This window comes from Dasypus novemcinctus, chromosome 6, assembly GCF_030445035.2.
Source record: "Dasypus novemcinctus isolate mDasNov1 chromosome 6, mDasNov1.1.hap2, whole genome shotgun sequence".
NCBI lineage: Eukaryota > Metazoa > Chordata > Mammalia > Cingulata > Dasypodidae > Dasypus > Dasypus novemcinctus.
In genome coordinates this window covers 5,223,471-5,241,584 of record NC_080678.1, presented here as the reverse complement: position 1 = coordinate 5,241,584, position 18,114 = coordinate 5,223,471, and the positions used below count along the sequence as shown (strand labels likewise).

The window sequence follows — 18,114 nt, the reverse complement described above, 5'->3', positions numbered from 1 at the left end:
GGTGATGCTGCTGATGAGGGTGATGATGTGATAATTGTGATGATCATGATGATGGTGGTGGTGATGATGGTGGAGATGCTGCCGCTGAGGGTGATGATATGGTGATAATTGTGATGATCATGATGACGGTGCTGATGGTGCTGATGGTGGTGATGATGGTGATGATGGCACTGATGGTGATGGTTATGGTGGTGCTGATGATGATGGTTGTGGTAGTGGTGATGATGGTGATGAAGATGATGGTGATGATAATGGTCATGGTAGTCATGATGGTGGTGATGGCAATGATGATGGTGGTAGTAATGATGGTGATAATGGTGGTGATGGTGGTGATGGTGATTGATGGTGGTGATGATGATGGTAGTGGTGGTGGTGGTGGTGATGGTGGTGGTGGTGGTGATGGTGATAATGTGGTGATGGTGATGATGATGGTAGTGATGGTGGTGATAGTGATGGTGGTGGTGATGGTGATGGTGGTGATGACGGCAGTGATGGTGAGAGCCTACAGTGGCAGTAGCAGGCACTGGTCCAGGCAATAAGCACAGAGAGGTTGATGACCTGCTCAAGTCAATCCTAGGTGGCTCCCCTCACCCTCTAGGTAGCTCTCCTTCCTGCATTCAGGTTGCAGCTGTCCTCGCACAGGGGAGCTGGGGCCCTAGACCTAGTGCACTGCTACAACAAAGAGCAGCCGGCCTTCCCCCTGGTATCAGGCAACCTGGGTGAGGAGCAAGGTCCATTTCTGTGCCCTAGGGAGCCCATGTGAGTCATAGGAGGCTTTAGGGGCAGCCTACCTGGGTCTAGGTCCAGCTGAGGTTTGAGGTAGCCCATGAAACCTTGGTGTGGGACCTGGTCCTTGGGAAGCCACAAATGGCCCTCCCATTTTTATTTAAATTTATGAATATGGTTTTCTATGAAGCCCATGTGTGTGCTCCTGCAGTGGTCGTGTGGGAGCCTCTCAGTGAGCTCCTGCTTGTGCTGCCTGAGCACTGTCCTCGGAGTCTGCCCTGGCCCAATGGCCAGCCCACAGGAAGGTGGCCTCCAGCAAGGGCTGAGACTGGATCCCTCCTACCTGCACTGGCCCTTTGCGGTGCAAAGAGCGTCCATACTTCTCACTCTTACTACAGGGCGGGTGCCCTGGGTCCACACTGCCCGTGACACCATGAGGCTGGGCAGTCCTGCTTTTAGTTTAGCTACTCAGAAGGAAGCTGCGAGGGGACTGGCAGCAGGTGTCGTGAATGCAGATGTACTGCCGTCCTGCCCAGCCAGGCCCCTGACGTCGGCTGGCGTCCCCAGGCCGTCCTCTGCTCTGCAGCCCCCGAGCCCTCCTCTGCCCCCCACCCCTCGGCTCTCACCTGCCCCTCCCCAGCTCAGCCTCGCTGCCCTGCCCAGCCCCCTCTGCCTCTCCTGCCCGGCCTGCTCACAGCCATGCTACTCCCCGGCATACGATGCTCCTCCCCTGAATGGCACAGGACCCTCCAGGGCCGTGAGCTCCCATCAGCATCAAGCATGGCGTGAGCCAGGACGGGCTTGGGACCCACTTGGTGGTGTTTCCCCCACGGTGCCGCTGCCACCCATCACGGCTCCCAGGGAAAGTGCAGGAAAGGTTCCCTCCATGCTGGGCTATGTTGCTACAGTGAGGCTGCTGGCAGGCCCAGTGGCCGTGCTCATCGTGTTTCTCTACTTGGAGCTTGACAAAATCCTCTTTATCCTTCAAAACCCTCTTCCTGGGCCCAGTTTGCCCTGCCTGTGAGCCCCAGGCGGGTGTGGGGCAGGTCGTCTACTCCCTGCCAGTCCTTCTGGGAATGTTGGTCAGTTTCTCTCCTGCTGGGCTGAGACCCCCGTGGTGGGGATTTGCCACTTCCATCTCTGGCCTCAGTCCCAGCACAGCGTGTCTGGGGGCCCGGCCACAGACGCATTGGGCCAGACACATGGGTGTTAGGGGCACGCCATGTTTGGGGACCCCCTCTGCTGGGGGTCCTCTGTGTCAGCCCAGGTGGGGCCGTGCAAACCCCAGCTGCACCCGCACCGGCTGCGGGTGCTCGAGCAGGGCCTTGGCTTCCTCCCCTTTCGCCTTTCCTCGGCTGCTCCCGGGTGCCCCCGCCCTCTGGGCTGCCATCCTAGGCTGGCCCCACATGTCTTCCTGCCACGTTCCCCTAATTATAAGAACACGGTAGAGGAGGGCCCCCACCAGAGTCTCACTGCCTTTTAAAACGCACTTGGAAGAGAGAACTGGAAGAGCTAAAGCCCGTGGGGGCGGGGGTGCTGGCGCCGGGGGGGTCGCCGTGCCCAGGCTGTAGGCAGACCCCGGCGGGCCCGGGAGGCGGCAGGTGCGGCGTGGCCACACTCACGCGCCCCGCCGCCCGCCAGCACATCCTGGAGCTGGAGGCCATGCTGCACGACGCCCTGCAGCAGGAGGCGGGCGCCAAGGTGTGCCAGGTGCTGTCGGAGGAGGAGCGGGAGAAGCTCAAGGTCGCCGTGGAGCAGTGGAAGCGCCAGGTCATGAGCGAGCTGCGCGAGCGCGACGCCCAGATCCTGCGGGAGCGCATGGAGCTGCTGCAGCTGGCCCAACAGGTGGGCGGGGCCGGGCGCGGTGGGGTGCAGGCAGGGGCCCAAGGAGTGGGGCCTAAAAGTGGGGGTGGGGCCGGGCTGGCCTCCCACCCCAAGCCAGACTGAGCCTGTGGCAGGGCCTCCAGTGACAGGGCCTCTAGTGGCTGGACTTCCAGTGGCAGGGCCTCCGGTGGCACACCCTCCAGTGGCAGGGCCAGGAGCTCCTGTGGCCACACCTCCTTGTCTGGCCTCACAGCCCTTCACCCCTGCCCTTCCAGACCAGCCTCCTGGGCCGTGCTGCCTCCAGGGGGCAGTCCCCTTCTCTTGGGACCCCCTGACTGCCCGTTCTCATCCGTGCCTCCTCCCCCCATGCTGTGGGCGTGCTCTGGGGAGCAGAGGCTGGTGAGCCTGAGGGCCGACCCTGGCCTTCCCTTGCCTCAGAGCACGCTGGGGCCTCAGGCCGGTTCCTTTCTGATGGGAGGAGAGGGGACCCCGGCAGCCTGGCCGGCCTCGAGGTCTAGGGAGACAGCGCGCCTGGGCCAGGCTGGCCTGGACACGCTCCATGCAGGGGCCCCGGGGGCCGCGTCAGAGACTCTGGGCATTAGCATTGGTGGCTTGGTGCCTGACCCGAGGAGTTGACAGTTTCCAGGACTGTGCTGGCCCCCCAGGGCCCCCCTTGTTTCCGGGGCGCCTGGGGTGAGGGGTGTCACCTGCTGCCAAGCTCAGCTGCCCCAGGCCCCAAGTGGGGCTGGCAAGTGCGGCGCAGACGTGCTCAATTTGCAGCTGACTGGCGTCACGTTTTATGTCAAAGTAAAGACAAGGGCTTCACAGCGTTTGTGGAGAGAATTGCAAAGAACTTCCCTCCGTGATTTGTGCGTGGCTCGTGCCTCCGGCCGCCACTCCCTCCGGCCGAGTGCGTTTGGGGAGGGCAGGTATCTGTTGACAGATAAACAAGTGGCAACCTGGAGAGACCTTTTCCTGCTTGGTTTCCCAAATACTCTGATTATTAAAGACATTCTCGCTCTTGACTTCACAGAGAATTAAGGAGTTAGAAGAAAGAATAGAAGCTCAGAAGAGACAAATAAAAGAACTGGAGGAAAAGGTACAATGTGTGCAAATTTCGTGGCTTGTCTTGTTAACGGAACTTCCAGATAAAGAGAGAACACTAGCTGAATGGCAGGTGACGTCCCCGCACACGGGCCTCTGTGGAGTTAATAGGCTTAGCTTGTCGTGTGGCAACAGGGGCAAAGCACCCGACTGTTCAGGGCAGAGCTGGACGGAAAGAGGTTTCCAGAAGGTAGAGCTCTGGGCAGGGACAGGAGAGCTGGGGTGGAGCGCCCCTGGCGGTTACGCAGGTCTGCGACCTCGGAGGCCCCTTCTCGGGCCTCGGTTTCCCCGGACATACAGTGTGCTGGACAGTGCGCTGGGCTGGCCAAGGCGTGGGAGTGCTCCGAGCTCACCAGCACGCCGGTCTGAACCCTGAGCTCCCGGAGGGCGGACTGGGCTGCGCTCTGAAAAGTGTCCCCTGAGAGTCTGTCTTCGGGCCCTATTGCGGCTGTTTCAGGTCTCGGGCACTCTGAGCGCCGGCGTTCAGCTGGGTCTGGCCGCGCAGACGGCCCCGTGCGGGGTGCCGGGTCCTGCCTGGACCCCCCTGGTTCCGAGTGTGGAGTCGGGGTGCCCCGCCCATGGCGCTCACCCCGATAGCCCAGCACGTGCGCCCACCAGGGTGGCGAGAGCATGCCGGAGGAGCCCTCTGCTTCCTCCAGGCCTGCTGGGATTCAGGGGGGCCCTTTTTCTGCAGTTCGGGGACAGTCCCTGATTTCCAGTGTCGGCTCATTCTCTCAGTTCTTGGGAGCAGAGCATCCCGGGGCTGGGTCTCCCTCCACCCCCTCCCCAAGCGCTCAGGGGTGGCCATTGATTCCACCTCCTCTTCTTGTCCTTGGCTCTTGGGACCCTGAAGAAAAGCCAGAGGCTCTGTGCTCGCCGGGAGGGGCGGGGTCCCTCCTGCCCCTGTGCTCCTGTCCAAACGGGTGCTGGTACCCAGCTGGGCCCCCGCCCTGCACCCCGCCCCTCCTGGAAACGACAAGAGCTGCCCCTTCCGCTGGACCTTTGCCGCCATCGGCCGCGCAGTCGCCACAGCGAAAGTGCAGATCCATGGATGGCAACGCAGCCCCGCGCAGGGCCAGGGCCACACGCTGCGCACAGGGCTCCACCCCGGCAGCGGCCCTGTCCCCCCCCCCCCCAAAACTGGACGTCCGTTTAGTTTTCCATCTTCAAGGGAGGTCATTTGTTTGCATTAAATCTAGGATTTTTAAAATTCGTTTTCTTGAACCCTGAATGCTCTGCATTTCCAAACAACTGCGCCGTTGCCAGGTTTTCTCTCGTGTTGGTCTGGCCCCGCATCCTCCCCCCAGAATAGCAAAATGAGGCCTCAGGTGCTCAGTCCCTTTGGGGGTTGGTTGCGCGTTATCACTGTGAACGGCACAGAAGGAAACAGCCTTGTGCCAGCAGACCTGGAGCGTGCGGGGGGCTCGGCACCCGCCACAGGACTTCCCGATTCCGAGCCGGCCCGTGTCCTCACCGGGCAGCCCTGGATGGCCCCTGGTCGCTGGCCCATCTCATGGCCGAGGCGAGGTGGCCGCAGGGCTCGCCCTGTCCCCCGAGCCGGCTCCGGGCAGCAGCATAGGCGCCCGGCCCCGGCGACCCTCTCGGCCCTCCCAACACGCCCCCACCCTCGGCCACAGCCGCGTCTTGTTCTGTCTGTGACAGTGAGGGATCTCTTCCTAGAAACGCCACCAATTCTTCTTTCTCTTTCTTCCCTCCATGTGCCCCTCCTCCCCTCTCCTTTTCAGTTTTTATTTTTGTTCTTATTTTTCTCCTTAGCTTTCATCCTTTGGTCATAGTTCGTCTTGGTGCCTCGACACGGTGAGTATCTCCGGGGCCAGGTTTTTCCGGAAGGTTCTGCCCTGCCCCCTGGGGCACCACCCACGAACTCCAAAGGCTTGTCGAGAATCTGCCGGCACCCGTGGGAGCCGGGGGTTCGGAGCCCGGAGCCTGCAGGGTGCGCTTGCCCTGCCTGAGAGCCCCGAGAGCAGACCCCTTCCCAGTGGCGGAACCACCCCTGGGGGCAAATGGACTGCACAGAACGCTCTGCACCTGCCGGCTGTCCTGCCTCTGGACGTTTGGGTGGACAGAGGCTGGGGGCCGTGGCTGCGCCTGGTGGTCCCTGCCCTTCCTGGGGAGGAGGGGGGCGGTGCGGGCTCGGGGCGTATTGGAGACCCGGCCAGAGCGGGGTGGACTTTGCTGAGGTGCCAGGCACATTCGTAGGTACTGCGCAGATAATGTGACTGCCACACCGTGGCCGCTCTAAAGCGGAGGCCACGCTGCCCGCAGCCAGCCCGTGCTGCTTGGCTGACAAGCCGCGTGGCCCCCCAGTCATGGCTGTGGGAGTGGGCCTCGGGGCGCAGGGCCTGCTCCTGGGATCGGGGTGCCCCTCTCCCACCCTCTCCGCACAGGCCACGCTGACCCCTCCTCTCTTTCCTTCCAGGCCCCAGAGGCATCGGACCCTCTCCCTCCTGGGGGACCAGAGAGCAGAGGCCGCCCCGGGGGAGAAGCGGGGCCCTGCATTCCAGCCCCCGCGTCCCCGAGGACTGGCCCTCTGCCCGGCAGGAGAGGGAGAGGGGCGGGCGGTGGGCTGTCCCTTCTGACGAGCCTGGGCCACGAGCGCCCCGGAGCCAAGCCAGCACCCAGCCTCACGCACGGAGCTTCCTCCCGGCCACGGCGGCCCTCGTGGGCAGCTGCTCCCTGTCCCGGTGGCTGCCGGGACCTTGCCATGCCCCGCCGAGCCGGGGGAGCTGCCCCGTGAGGGAGCGCGTGCCCCTTTCCTCTCTGCTCGCCTCCCTTGGTCCCTAAATGACCGCAACCCATGTCCAGGAGAGTGTAGCCCGTCCCGGATGCCAAGATGAAGCTGGCCCCATGCACGGAAACCAGAGCGTGCATCTGGAACATTCCCAGCAGGGTTTTCCCGTGACCCCACGGTGCACAGCGATGGGCCCCGGGGCCCCAGGGCTCCCGAGCACTTGCCCACGGACCAGGGGCCTCCCACAGCCTGCTCTGGAAGCGAGACGGGCTCGGCCACATTGTGCCCGCCGACTCTCAGGCCCGTGCCCCATCCCAGGCCACGAGGGCTGGACACCCACCCGGAGGAGGGGTCCAGGAGAGGCAAGGGGGCCAGAACCAACCAGAAGGAAGCCTGGCTCCGGGGGTCCGGGCGGCCTGGCCGCCTCCGACAGCACAGCCTGGGTGTCCAGCACGGCCCGGCCCGGAGGCCCCAGCAGCAGGCCATGCGGCGGGCTGCCAGGCGGCCAAGGGTGGTGCAGCCGGCCCATCTCGAGCCCCGGCTGTTGCACGCGGAGCAGCCCAGGGAGGGTGCCGGATGCCCCCGTGGTCCTGTGGACACAGGAGGAGGCCCCGCCCAGGGCTCTCAGGTAAGGCAACGCCCCTCCCGCCCCCACTGGGGACAGCACTGGCCTCGGGCCTGCTGGACACCAGCCCATCTACTTCTGCCCTGGTGCCCACCCCCCGACCCCGCTCTGTGCCCTCGAGGGGTCCGTGTGTTCTGTCCCTTCTCTGTGTATGCTGACCCCGCTGTGCGCCTCCCGGCCCGTCTGCACCCCAAAGGTGCACCTTCGGGGCCACCGTGAGCATCTTGGGGGACGCGGACGAGCCGCAACGGGCGCGAAAAGTGTTTCAAAGGCGTGTTGCTCCAGCCCCAGCGACTTCTCTTGGTCTGGCCTTATGTCTAATTGCCACCCCCAGAGACTCCCCATGCCCCCCAAAGAAAGCTCCCTGGCTTATCTTGAGGAGCCGCTCGCAGGGTTAACAGCGCACCCCGGAGAAGCAGGGAGCCCAGCGCTGCCTGGGCCGTGCCCCAGGGCCAGGGCACCACCGGGAGCTGCTCCCTTCCTGCCTTTTTTTCCTCCCCCCTTGCCCCCCCCCCAAGTTGTATGCTCTCTGTGTCCATTCACTGTGTGTTCTTCTGTGTCCGCTTGTATTCTTGGCAGCGGCACGGGAATCTGTCTCTTTTTGTTGCATCATCTTGCTGTGTCAGCTCTCCGTGTGTGTGGCACCATTCCTGGGCAGGCTGCACTTTCTTTTGCGCTGGGCAGCTCTCCTTGCGGGGTACACTTCTTGCGTGTGGGGCTCCCCTATGTGGGACACACCCCTGCGTGGCAGGGCACTCCTTGTGCGCATCAGCACTGCGCGTGGGCCAGCTCACCACATGGGCCAAGTGTCCCGGGGTTTGAACCGCGGACCTCCCGTGTGGTAGGTGGACACCCTATCAGTTGAGCCACATGCACTCCCCCCTTCCTGCCTTTAGAAGCCACTTCAGTGTGAGCTAAACGGAAAGTTCTTCTTCTCCTAGACGACTTCCAACGAATGCAGCTTCTTGCCTGGACGACCCAGCCCCCCACGGGGCCGAGGCTGCCGCCCCAGGCCAGGCTGCCGGGGAGGGGGAGAGCGGGGGTGAGTGGGAGCAGAGGCTTCTCAGTCTGCCCTGAGGCCCGTCCCCGGGTCTGTTGGGGACGGGCCAGGGCTCCGGGGGGTGTGATGCTGCTTCCCCACGGGTTGGCCCTTCCGGATCTGTGGAGGCAGGTCCGGCCAGGTCAGAGCACCCCACTGCCTGCTGAGCAGGGTGGGGCCCCCCGCTTGGGGGGAGGGGCATTAGGTTACCTGCCCGGGATCCCCCGCCTGTCTCTGGGCCCCAGGACAGGCTGGGGCTTGGCCTCTCACGGCCCCCACCTGCTCAGCGTCACAGGCCAGGGCGCGGCAGGTACGGTGAGCCGTGGTGCTGTCCTGCGAGGACCCCATACCTGGGGGGCCTGAGGGGCCTGCCGGGAGCACGGCAGAGCCATCTTTGGGGGGCATGTAAAGGGCCATCCCCAAAAGTGGGTGCCCCCCAGCTGCCTCCTGAGAAGGGGGGGCTGACGGGACCCCCGTGCACATGCTCTCCAGGCCCGCGGGAGCGAGCCCTGCTGGGGGTCCGCCCATCTGCTCGGGGAGGCTGTGCTGGTCCTTCCTGGCAGGGGAGGGGGAGCCAGGCACAGCTCTGCTTTGCGAGCAGTTTCCCGGGGGGCACTGGAAGCCCGTCGCCTGTTGGGGCTCGAGCTCGGGGGCCTGGGCTGCCCCGTTTTCAGTCAGTGGGGGCAAGGGCAGCCCAGCCTGGGGGCCGCTCGGCTGGCAGCCCACCCAACCCCACCAGAGTGCCACGAGCTCTGCAGGATCTCGAAGGGCCCCCGTGGGGCGCAGCGCTGGTAGAAAGGGGGGGCCGCGCGAGGAGGACGACGCTGCCCGGGCCTGCAGGTGCCCAGGGCGGACTCCCCGCAGTCTCCTCCCCAGCGCGGTTGCACGTGTTCCTCGAAGGAGCCGCGGCGCGCACAGGCCCTGGGCCCGGGCAGGCTGGGGACCTCCGTGTCCGTCGGGACGCAGTGGTGACCTGGAGGGGCGTCCCAGCACCGAGCCGGAGGCTCCCCCTCTCGCCACGCGAGGGCGCCCCGACCCACCCAGCCCCTCCTCTCTCACCTGGAGCCCCCCAGCTGGGGGCTGCCTTTTGGGGTATTCCTGCCGAGAGTCCCGGAGCTGCGTCAGGCGCTACTTAGAAACGTGCTGGAAGCACGGGGGGTTACATTTCTAGTGTTTTTAATGTTTACATTCACAGCTACAATTCATTTACAGTGAAATTTTTTGTTTATGGTGCAGGATAGGAAGTTTATTTTTTTGCATATGGTTAGCCATCCCTGCTCGTTTTGCCTCCTCCACCCCCATTTTAAAAACCTTTTCTTCTTATGCTAAAATGTCCCTTCTGCCTGTTTTGACCCAAGTCGCGGCCCTGGGGTCAGCCCAGCGGGAGCAGCCCCCTTGAGCGGGGCGGGCAGTGCTGCGCTGCCGGGTGCCCCAGAACCCTGGCACAGCTCCTGGCCCGGCCTCAGGCCAGGAGCCGAGCCCTTTGATGCACTGGCGGCGGGTTCAGATCCCTCTTCTCACGCGGGTCAGGGGGGTATCGGGGGCGGCTGCTTCTAAGCACGGACACCCCTGGGAAGAGGGAGCTTCATTCCTTTCAACGGTGATGTTATTCCCATCACAGCCCATCATGAATGTTCTGACTGAATTTTTGTGCATAGTTAGAAAGAATACCAACCAGAACAAGAGGCGGGCTGTTTGTTTTCCTCCTGGAAGGCAAGGGCTTGCCCGCGTGTGAACAGTCAGCTCTCTGAGGCCATCTTGCTCCTCTGGGGCCCCCAGGAAGTGGGGGGGTGAGGCAGGGCAGGGGGATCTCCCAGATGCTGCGCCAGAGGCAGGTCCCCGGTCCATGCAGCCTCACGGGGCTGCGATGGGATGTACTGTCCCTGCCCAGTAAAACGCCCTTTAGATCCTTGCATCAGCAGCCTGGTGTGGCATCTGCGTCCAGAGCCGGCGCCCCAAGGCCTCCTTTGGGCTGGTGGGCGCGTCCCTGCAGCCCCCTCCCCTTGGCTGCTCCTCATGTCCTTCCTTTTGTTCTGGACAGCAGGTGCTCAGGATGGCATGCGGCTGGCACTGGGCCTGGAGGCTTTGTTCCCTCACGTTTCTGTCGTCTAAGCATCTGGTAGCCACACACTCGCCTGCCCTCCCCGGGGAGACCCCGAGTCCCGTTCAGAGCCCCTCGTGTACCACTCGACGGCAGACAGGGCGTCTTTCCTAGTTGTCCTAAGTCTTTACGCTACAGGTGTCACACTATACGTGTCCCTTAGACTCCCTTTTCCTCTGCCATCATCCGGCCGAGATTCTTCATGTTGTGGCGTCACTGGAGGCTGTGCCCTGTGGGACTGTACCTCCCCCGAGATGGGCACTGGGACATTTCCAGGTTTATTTTCATGACCGATATTTCTTGAACATTCTTGCAAAATCTCCTAACATGATTGTGCCAGGGGTGTAGACACAGGAGCACTGGTTTCCCTGGGGCATAGACCAGGAGCTGGCCCCCAGGATGAGCCCTTGCCTTTAGGGGGTAGAGCCGAAAGCTGGTCCAGGTAATTTGGGGTTGTGGCTGGTTCTTCTTTCTTTGTTTATAATCCGGTTTTACTTTACGGCTAAGCTGTTTCTTAAATGTCTAGCTGCTCTGCACGAAGTCTGAGATAGGAAGTGAGTGATTGGCTTGGAACCAAGAGCGCCGCCTCCCCCCACCCCCCATCCTCTTCAGCAGCCTGAGGCTGGGCAGCGTCTGGAGCCGTGACGGCGCCGTCGTGGCGCGGCGATAATGGATGCTTTTGCTGGCAGACCCTAGGGACCTTTTTAGAAGACCGCAAAGCCGCTCATGAGAGATGCCATCGCCAGAGGCCGTGGTGGAGGACGGCTTTGCGTCCCGGCTGGTGCAGGAGGACGGCTGCGCGTCCCCAGGCCGCCTTCTGGGCCCAGCTAGGAGGCCGCCAAGCACTGGCGAAGGGCAGGGGGTGGGCACGGGGGGGGCTGTGCCCGGCTGTGTGTGGCACAGCCGTGCCTGTGTGTGAGCACTGCATGTGCATGTGCACACTCACCCGTATGTCTAGTGTGTGTGTACTCAACTGTGCCTCTACATGCGTGTGCGTGTACACCGGCCTGTGCAGCTCAGTGAGTGTGCATGTGTGGATGTGTGTGCACTCACCTGTGTGTCCACGTGCATGTGTGTGTGTGTGCTCACCTGTGTGTCCACATGTGTGTGCGTGCGTGCGCTCACCTGTGTGTCCTCGTGCGTGTGCTCACCTGTGTGTCCACATGTGTGTGTGCTCACATGTGTGTCCACATGTGTGTGCGTGCGTGCGCTCACCTGTGTCCTCGTGCGTGTGTGCTCACCTGTGTGCCCACATGCGTGTGCGTGCGTGTGCTCACCTGTGTGTCCACATGTGTGTGCATGCGTGCGCTCGCCTGTGTGTCCGTGTGTGTGCGCTCACCTGTGTGTCCATGTGTGTGTGTGCACTCACCTGTGTGTCCATGTGTGTGTGCGCTCACCTGTGTGTCCATGTGTGTGCGTGCGCTCACCTGTGTGTCCATGTGTGTGTGTGCGCTCACCTGTGTGTCCATGTGCATCTGCGTGTGTCCACGTGCTTGTGTACATGTGTGTGTGCATACTCAGGGCGGCACAGCCTGTCTCCCTCTGCGCTCTCCTGATGAACTGCGGGGTTGCAGGGTGGGCAGGCTCCCTTCTCTCCGGGAGGGGGGTGGTGCCGGCTCCTCTGATTTGGCGGGGTCTCAGAACGCAAGCCCGCGGGCTGGGAGGTGGGGGTCAGGCCCCTGGAGAGCGAAGACCCCAGCCCCGAGGGTCTGGCGGCAGGACCAGGCAGGCCTGGGAACTTGCATTTCTGACACTTCCCAGGAGAATTGGAGCTGCTGGTCCTGGCCCCCTGTGAGGAAGGGGCGTCAGTGGGGGGCTCTGTCCCTTCTGGGTCATGTGTTCACAAGGGGACGCCACTTTGTATCTCAGCTAAAACGGCGTCTCTTTCAGGCTGTGCTCTGGAATGTAGGGGTTTGAAAGTCCTCAAAGCCCCTTCCCACCCGCGTCTGTCGCCCGTTAGAACCCAGGGTTGGAATCGCTGCGGAAGCTGGGGCTGCTGCCAGGCAGCGCGGCCGAGTGGCGGTGCGGCTCAGCCCGGGCGTTGTGGAGGCGGCCCGGGTTCGAGACACACGGCGGCTGTGTCCCCCCCGTGGCACCTGCCCTGGAGAGGGGCCTCCTGGGGGCGCGGCCAGCCAATCAGGGTGGGGGTTGGAGTCCTGGGCGCAACGCGCACCCTGCCCCGCCCTCTGAGAGCCGCTGCTGTCATCAGGCAGGTGCAGGGTCAGGTGGGGCGGGGAGGCCCCGGACGGGGCCGCGTGGACCAGAGGCCGCCCGGGCCGTGCGGGCGCCGCACCAGCTGTCCCCGGTGGGAGCTGGGCAGGGGCCGGCCTCGGGTGACCCAGGCAGGTTGGCTACTGGTGGGCACCGGAGCCAGACTGGAGGGTGGGCGCCAAGACCACCTTAGAAGCCCACAAAGCCTGGGTCTGTAGGAGGCCGTCCCCCTTTCTGCGCTTTCCCCAAGTCAGAGCTTTGGGAGGAAACGGCCTTACCCCAAACCACTAGTTTCTGTTTTGTTGGAAGATGTTTGGTCAAAGTTTCTCAGACAAGCCGAGCTGGGAGGGAAGGGGTCGTGTTTTCAGACCCTCCTCGCTGTCCTGTAAGCTGATGCAGGAGTCCTCTGTCCTGGTGGCAGGAGTATTTGTGCACGGGTTTTTTTCTGGGGGGGGGGGGGTGCTGGGGCACAGGAAGCAGGGGGCGGTATTTGGTGCAGGGAGTGAAGTTCTGTGGAACCTGCACCCCTGGGCGCTGTGACCTAGCTCCCCCCTTATGGGGACCTGGGGTACTTGCCTTGCACGCATCTCTGGAAAGCTGCGGGTTGGCCGTGGAACTTTCTGGCGGCGCTCGCCACCTGGCTTGATGCTGATCCAAGCGAGGCTCTTCAGACTCCAAGGAAGGTGTTTGTCCCCCCTTGCCTAGAGTTTGTTTCCTAACAGTTGAATCTCCGTGGAAACCCCCGACACAAACCCAGCGGGCAGGGCTGTTCCTGGCTGCCCTGAGAGACCGAACGCTGGCTCCTGCTCCGTGCGCCGCGTCTCTGCGGGCTTCGATGGTGTCACTTCTCAGGGGCTCTGACACCTTCTGGGCGCCGGCTTCTAGAAATGCCCGGTGTGGTGGTCCCCACGGGCCCTGCCATCCTCTTGTCCCTGCTCTTTTCATCTTGGTGGTATGAAATGAGCCAAATCCATGCCTTTGGTTATCAACCGGTTGCTCTACTCTTCCATCCTCCCTCAAAGCAGCTTTCTATAAAGATGGCATCATAAGGAGCCGTGCAGAAGGAAAGGCAGAGCCATGGCCTCCACCCTGACGCACGGCACGTCACGCCCTCCTGGAGTAATTGTTCACCAGACGCGCGCCCTAGGCTCCGAGTGGGGGCCCCGGCACCTCCACGCCCCGCTCTCCCCACTTGAGAATCCCATTCTGCCCTCGTGAACTGTTAGTGCCACGGGGAGCCCCTTGGGCAGGGCCGTGCCCGGCTTGCTCTCTGTGTACCCCTCGGTGCCAGCGCGGCGCTTGTCCCCTGGTAGACACGCAGGAACAACCGAGCGAGTGAGCGAGCGGGCCTGCTGAGGCCAGGGACCGCATCTTACCATCCTGTGCCCTCACAGCCCCCTCAGTCCCCGGCAGCAGGGCCTTCCGTGGGTCCCCGAAGCCACCCCACACTCGGGCATTCGCAGGGGTCCAAGGACCCAGCAGTTGGTCCTGCCGAGGCCAAGATCCATTAATGACTCTGTCAGGACACACGGCTGGGCACGGCGGGACAGGCAGGGGGAGACCCACAGGCTGAGTCTGGAGGAGTCTGGAGGAGACTTCGGGGTTCTCTGCCTCCTGTGAAGGCCACCCAGAGCACACTCTCCCTCCGGCAGCGAAAACGCGGCCACGTGTGGGCAGTGTTCTTGCCTGGACTCAGAGTCCACTTTTACTGGGAGCTACTCACACAGGCACCTCCTGCACCTAACACCCCAGACTTCTCCATAAATCAAATTGTGTAACCTGTCTAGGCAGGCTGGCACAGCGGGCACAAGCTTATCACTGAGGGAATGTCTCAAAAAACAAGTTCCCAGGCACTGGCCGAGGGCCAGCCTTGCCAGCCGGTGGTTCTGCCGACAGTGGCCTCGGCCTGCACACAGAGGCGCTCTGGTGGGGCTTGGCACTGCGTGGGGACAGCACCTCCCCAGTGGGGATGGAACAGAGAGTGAGCAGAAGAGATGTGGGAAGACTGGAAGCATGGGGGCAGAACGATGCTGCTGTGTGTGCCTGCAAAGTCCGTACCCAGGAGAGGAGCCCTTTCTAAGCCACAAGAAGAAATGACAGTTGGATGGAAGTGCAGGCAAATAGCCTCGTCAGGAGCACAGATTGGGCCGAGTGGCCTCATGGGCTCTTGGGAAGGGCAGTTGGCATCTTCTCAGTGGGAGGCTCAAGTGTGGCAGCCTGGTTGGCGCCAGATCCACCAAGGAAATACCTCTGGGAGGGCGTCACCAAAGCCCTGGACTATGGTGTGTCCCCAGAACCCCCCACATGATACATACTTACCCCACAGGCACCTCGGAAACTTCCCCCACTAAAAGGTGCTTGTTCTTGCGCTTTTTCAGAGAGAAACCAGCGCATCGAGGAAGCCCGTGTCCAGTGTGGTTTCCATCCTTGCCAGCCGATGAAGCCCACGCCCCAGGAAAGCCTTCCGTCATTTGGCTAAAACCCGACTCACTGGTTGGAGGTGGCTCTTCTGTTGTGCTCACATCCTGTGCTAAGGTTGTCACATTCAGTGCCGAATTCACAAGGTGTGTGTGTGCGTGCGTGCATGCATGTGCAAACGAAGACAACACACAGGATTCCAGTTCTTCCAAGGCACCTAGAGGTTGGCTCACTGGGTAGTTTAGACACACAGCTTGGTGTGAATGTGATGTACACATTGTGTAAAAGGAGGGTGAGCTGTGTTACATGGTAGCTGGGGAGCGGAGGGGACCACATCGTCCCGTGTCAGGTTCATCTTACATTTTTGTCAGAAGAAACTCAACTCCAGTGCAGATGCCGGACCAGGGATGCTCCCCCAGGCTGAAATCAGGGACAAGCTTTTGAGGTCAGACACTACGCTCTCCTTTGGTGGGCGCAGGATTTCCACTGGGCAATGCACCACGAGTGTGCACCTGTCTGAGAAGGAGCATCCCCTTCTGCTGTCACTAAATCCACAGTCATTCATTCCCTTGTTCAAGATCCTGGGCCAGTTCGTGCTCCTCGAGCTGAACCTGACGTCAGGACATGTATCTCAAGTCTGAAAGCTGGTTTGATCCTCCGTGCATAGTTCTGTCTTGTTTTAATGACTGCATCCTCTTGGCACATTCACTGTATTCAGAAGTGATTGGCAAACAGTATCCTCGCCGTAAAAGCCGCCTCGGAGCTGCAGACGAGCTGCTAAGTTGAGTGGACTGTACTATGCAGGCATCTAGAAGCACGCCTTAATCAACGCCCCTCGAAGCTTCAGGCCCTACTGTGTGCACAGAACAGCAGCTGCCCGGGCCGGCCACGTGGCACCTAAGGTTGTGTATTTGAAACCAGTTCAAATCGACCCCCTTCATGTTTCTTTGGGATCATCGTGATTTTGCTTGTTGTACATACATCTGGAAGACGCTCTATGCCCTCCCACCCACCTCAAGGCAACTTAATCGTAGTTTTGCAATTTAAAAACATGCCAACCACACAGGAGAGGGAAGCGTGTAAATGCATACCAATGCTAGGAAGCTGTAACCATTTCTACGTAAGCAGTCGGGAAAGAGATAACGGCTCCAAGAAGGTTTTAAATAGTATGATGTGTACCAAACCCCACATCCATACCCTGCTGTGTTCCTGAAAGCATTGATTTAGTTGCAAAGTCAATTCCTCTCTTTAGCTGTCAGGCACTTATCATGTGTCACATGCACCTTCTTTTCATCTCACTACAAAATCCAGCACTGAAGGACTGGGATTTAAAAAAAATGAAAGGCAAGTATGAGCCCTTTTCATCAATTCCTGCTGGCCCAGTGAGCCACTTGAGATTTCAAGTGTTCTCAAAGCAGTGCATCTTCTAGAACCTACAAAACTGGTGGGCTGGACTGAATTCCCAGCAAGTGTTTGGGCTCTGACGGCTAGCTCCTCCTAATGGGGCCAGGGGAGGGACCCCAAAAACCTGCCACAACTCTTTCCTGTGTCACCGAGACATGGACATCTGTATAGCATAGTGCTTATCAGAGTACTCGCACCCGCGCATGGCAGAACGATGCTGCAGAGGCTTGTGTTCGTCTAAACTAGGAATCCGTGCAGGCTGCAGTCCCTTCCGTCGGCAGGTGCACAGTGCAGTCCAGAGTTCCAGTTGCTGGGGGCACTGCCGCCCCCAGGATACCCCGCGTGCCTTACACTCAAAGTCAGGAGAGGGGGCCTGAGAGTGGGTTTGGAAGCATTTTTACATGAATCAACACTTAATCATCACTCCATCATCGAAACCTTTAGGTGGGTTGTGTGTTTTAGCACAGTAATGGATTTAAGTTCAGGCTCAGGAATATCATATCGGGAATATATGTATTGGATCATATATTTGTTTATATTTTTTAAAAGCTTCGTTGTAAATTTATGCAAAAACGAGTGAGGACTTGTTCCCTCCCAGCAGTGTGCCAGGCAGTGTTTGTGCTCTCAAAGCAATCCCCGACAACCACGTCCCAGATGTGTGACACTGTCCAGTGCTGGACCGTGTCCACAGGCCTGACGTAGGTTTGTGTGGTGATCAGCAAGAAAATTTTACACATATTTTTGTATCGTGATTCCTATGATATATACCGGAGAATTTTTATTCGTTTGTAAATTATTGTACAGTTTTAATAAAAAACTTTGAAATCTTAGAATATCAAAGTTGCTCCCCCGCACGAGGTATTAAAGTGTGACCATTTCAGCTGTCAGCCACCGCGGTGCTTCCGCGTTTATCCTCTGATCAAAGGGCCTCTTTCCATGCCAGAAAGGGGGTCTGAGGCTCCTGCCCCTGGGAGGGGTCTCCCGGCAACTAGCAGCCAGGTCCTCAATCATTTACAGCCCCGGGGGCAGGCTGTGAAATTCGAGCTAAGGTCAGCCCTGGCGAGGGCTCCTCCAGGAGCTGTTTCTCAAATGTGAACCTGAAGGGAAAGCTTTCCAATAATTCAGAAGAGTGGAAGACTTCTGCTAATAAGCTAGAACATTTGACAGCAAATTTCTGTTGCACTGGATTCAACCCGGGTGAGTAAAGAGGCATTTCACTGATCAGGCTGGGGAGCAGGGTGTGCAGTGGGTGCAGTCTCCACCGTTTCGAGACCAGAAGGTAGCGCAGAGGGCAGCACCGCGGCTCGCCTTGACCTCTGTGCCAGTCGGTGCGGATTTGGCAGTGATGCTCCTGCCCTCGTCAGATGCCACACTGTGAAATGCCGGCTGTGCTAACAAGAAGGAAAGGTCCGGTGTCTTCTGGTTAAGAGATTCACCCTGTGAGGCAGGACGGAGTTGGCACATCGCCCCTTGGTCCACACCCGGGGTTAGTCCCTCCCGTCTCCTCCCAATACCTCCTGCCAGCCTGGCCCTCCCACTTGCCAGGTTTCAGAGTCGGGCCTTCTCGTTGGATGTGGGTCTCCCGCGGGCTGGACACGTGCCTGAGCTTAATTTCCTGGCACCGTCCCCGCCCGCTCTTCCCGTGAGCTGTGCTGAGGTCAGAGACCACACGTGCTCACAGGGCGCACAGAGGGCCAGCAGCCCAGCTTTCCCGGTCCCCGGGGCGCCCTCGGGCCAGGCCCGGAGCATTCAGCACCCGGTGCGTGGACAGCGCCAGCTCCCCGCGGGGTCCAGCGAGGCAGAGGCCGGGAAGGCGCGAGGTCGCGCGGTGCGCAGACCCCACCGCAGGAGCCCGAGGAGCCCCTGCCCGCGGGCATGGAGGTGATGGACGCAGGCAGCCCACGGCCCGG

At 60.9% G+C, this 18,114-nt stretch overlaps 1 protein-coding gene across 24 annotated transcripts in view; it reads left to right on the top strand.

Annotated features, from left to right (window-relative positions):
* Positions 1 to 17,034, top strand: part of JAKMIP3 (Janus kinase and microtubule interacting protein 3) — a 143,496-nt gene extending 126,462 nt beyond the window's left edge. For 17 of the 24 annotated variants that reach the window (XM_071215612.1, XM_071215618.1, XM_071215614.1 and 14 more), the window contains 5 exons: positions 2,368 to 2,571; positions 3,584 to 3,649; positions 5,400 to 5,472; positions 6,095 to 7,034; positions 14,761 to 17,034. In XM_071215612.1, coding sequence (XP_071071713.1) covers positions 2,368 to 2,571; positions 3,584 to 3,649; positions 5,400 to 5,450 — 321 coding nt within the window. In that variant the 3' untranslated portion in view covers positions 5,451 to 5,472; positions 6,095 to 7,034; positions 14,761 to 17,034. The remainder of the gene's footprint in view (positions 1 to 2,367; positions 2,572 to 3,583; positions 3,650 to 5,399; positions 5,473 to 6,094; positions 7,035 to 14,760) is intronic. The other 7 variants (XM_058298116.2, XM_058298106.2, XM_058298104.2 and 4 more) reach the window with 1 other exon arrangement.
* Positions 17,035 to 18,114: the final 1,080 nt, after the last annotated feature.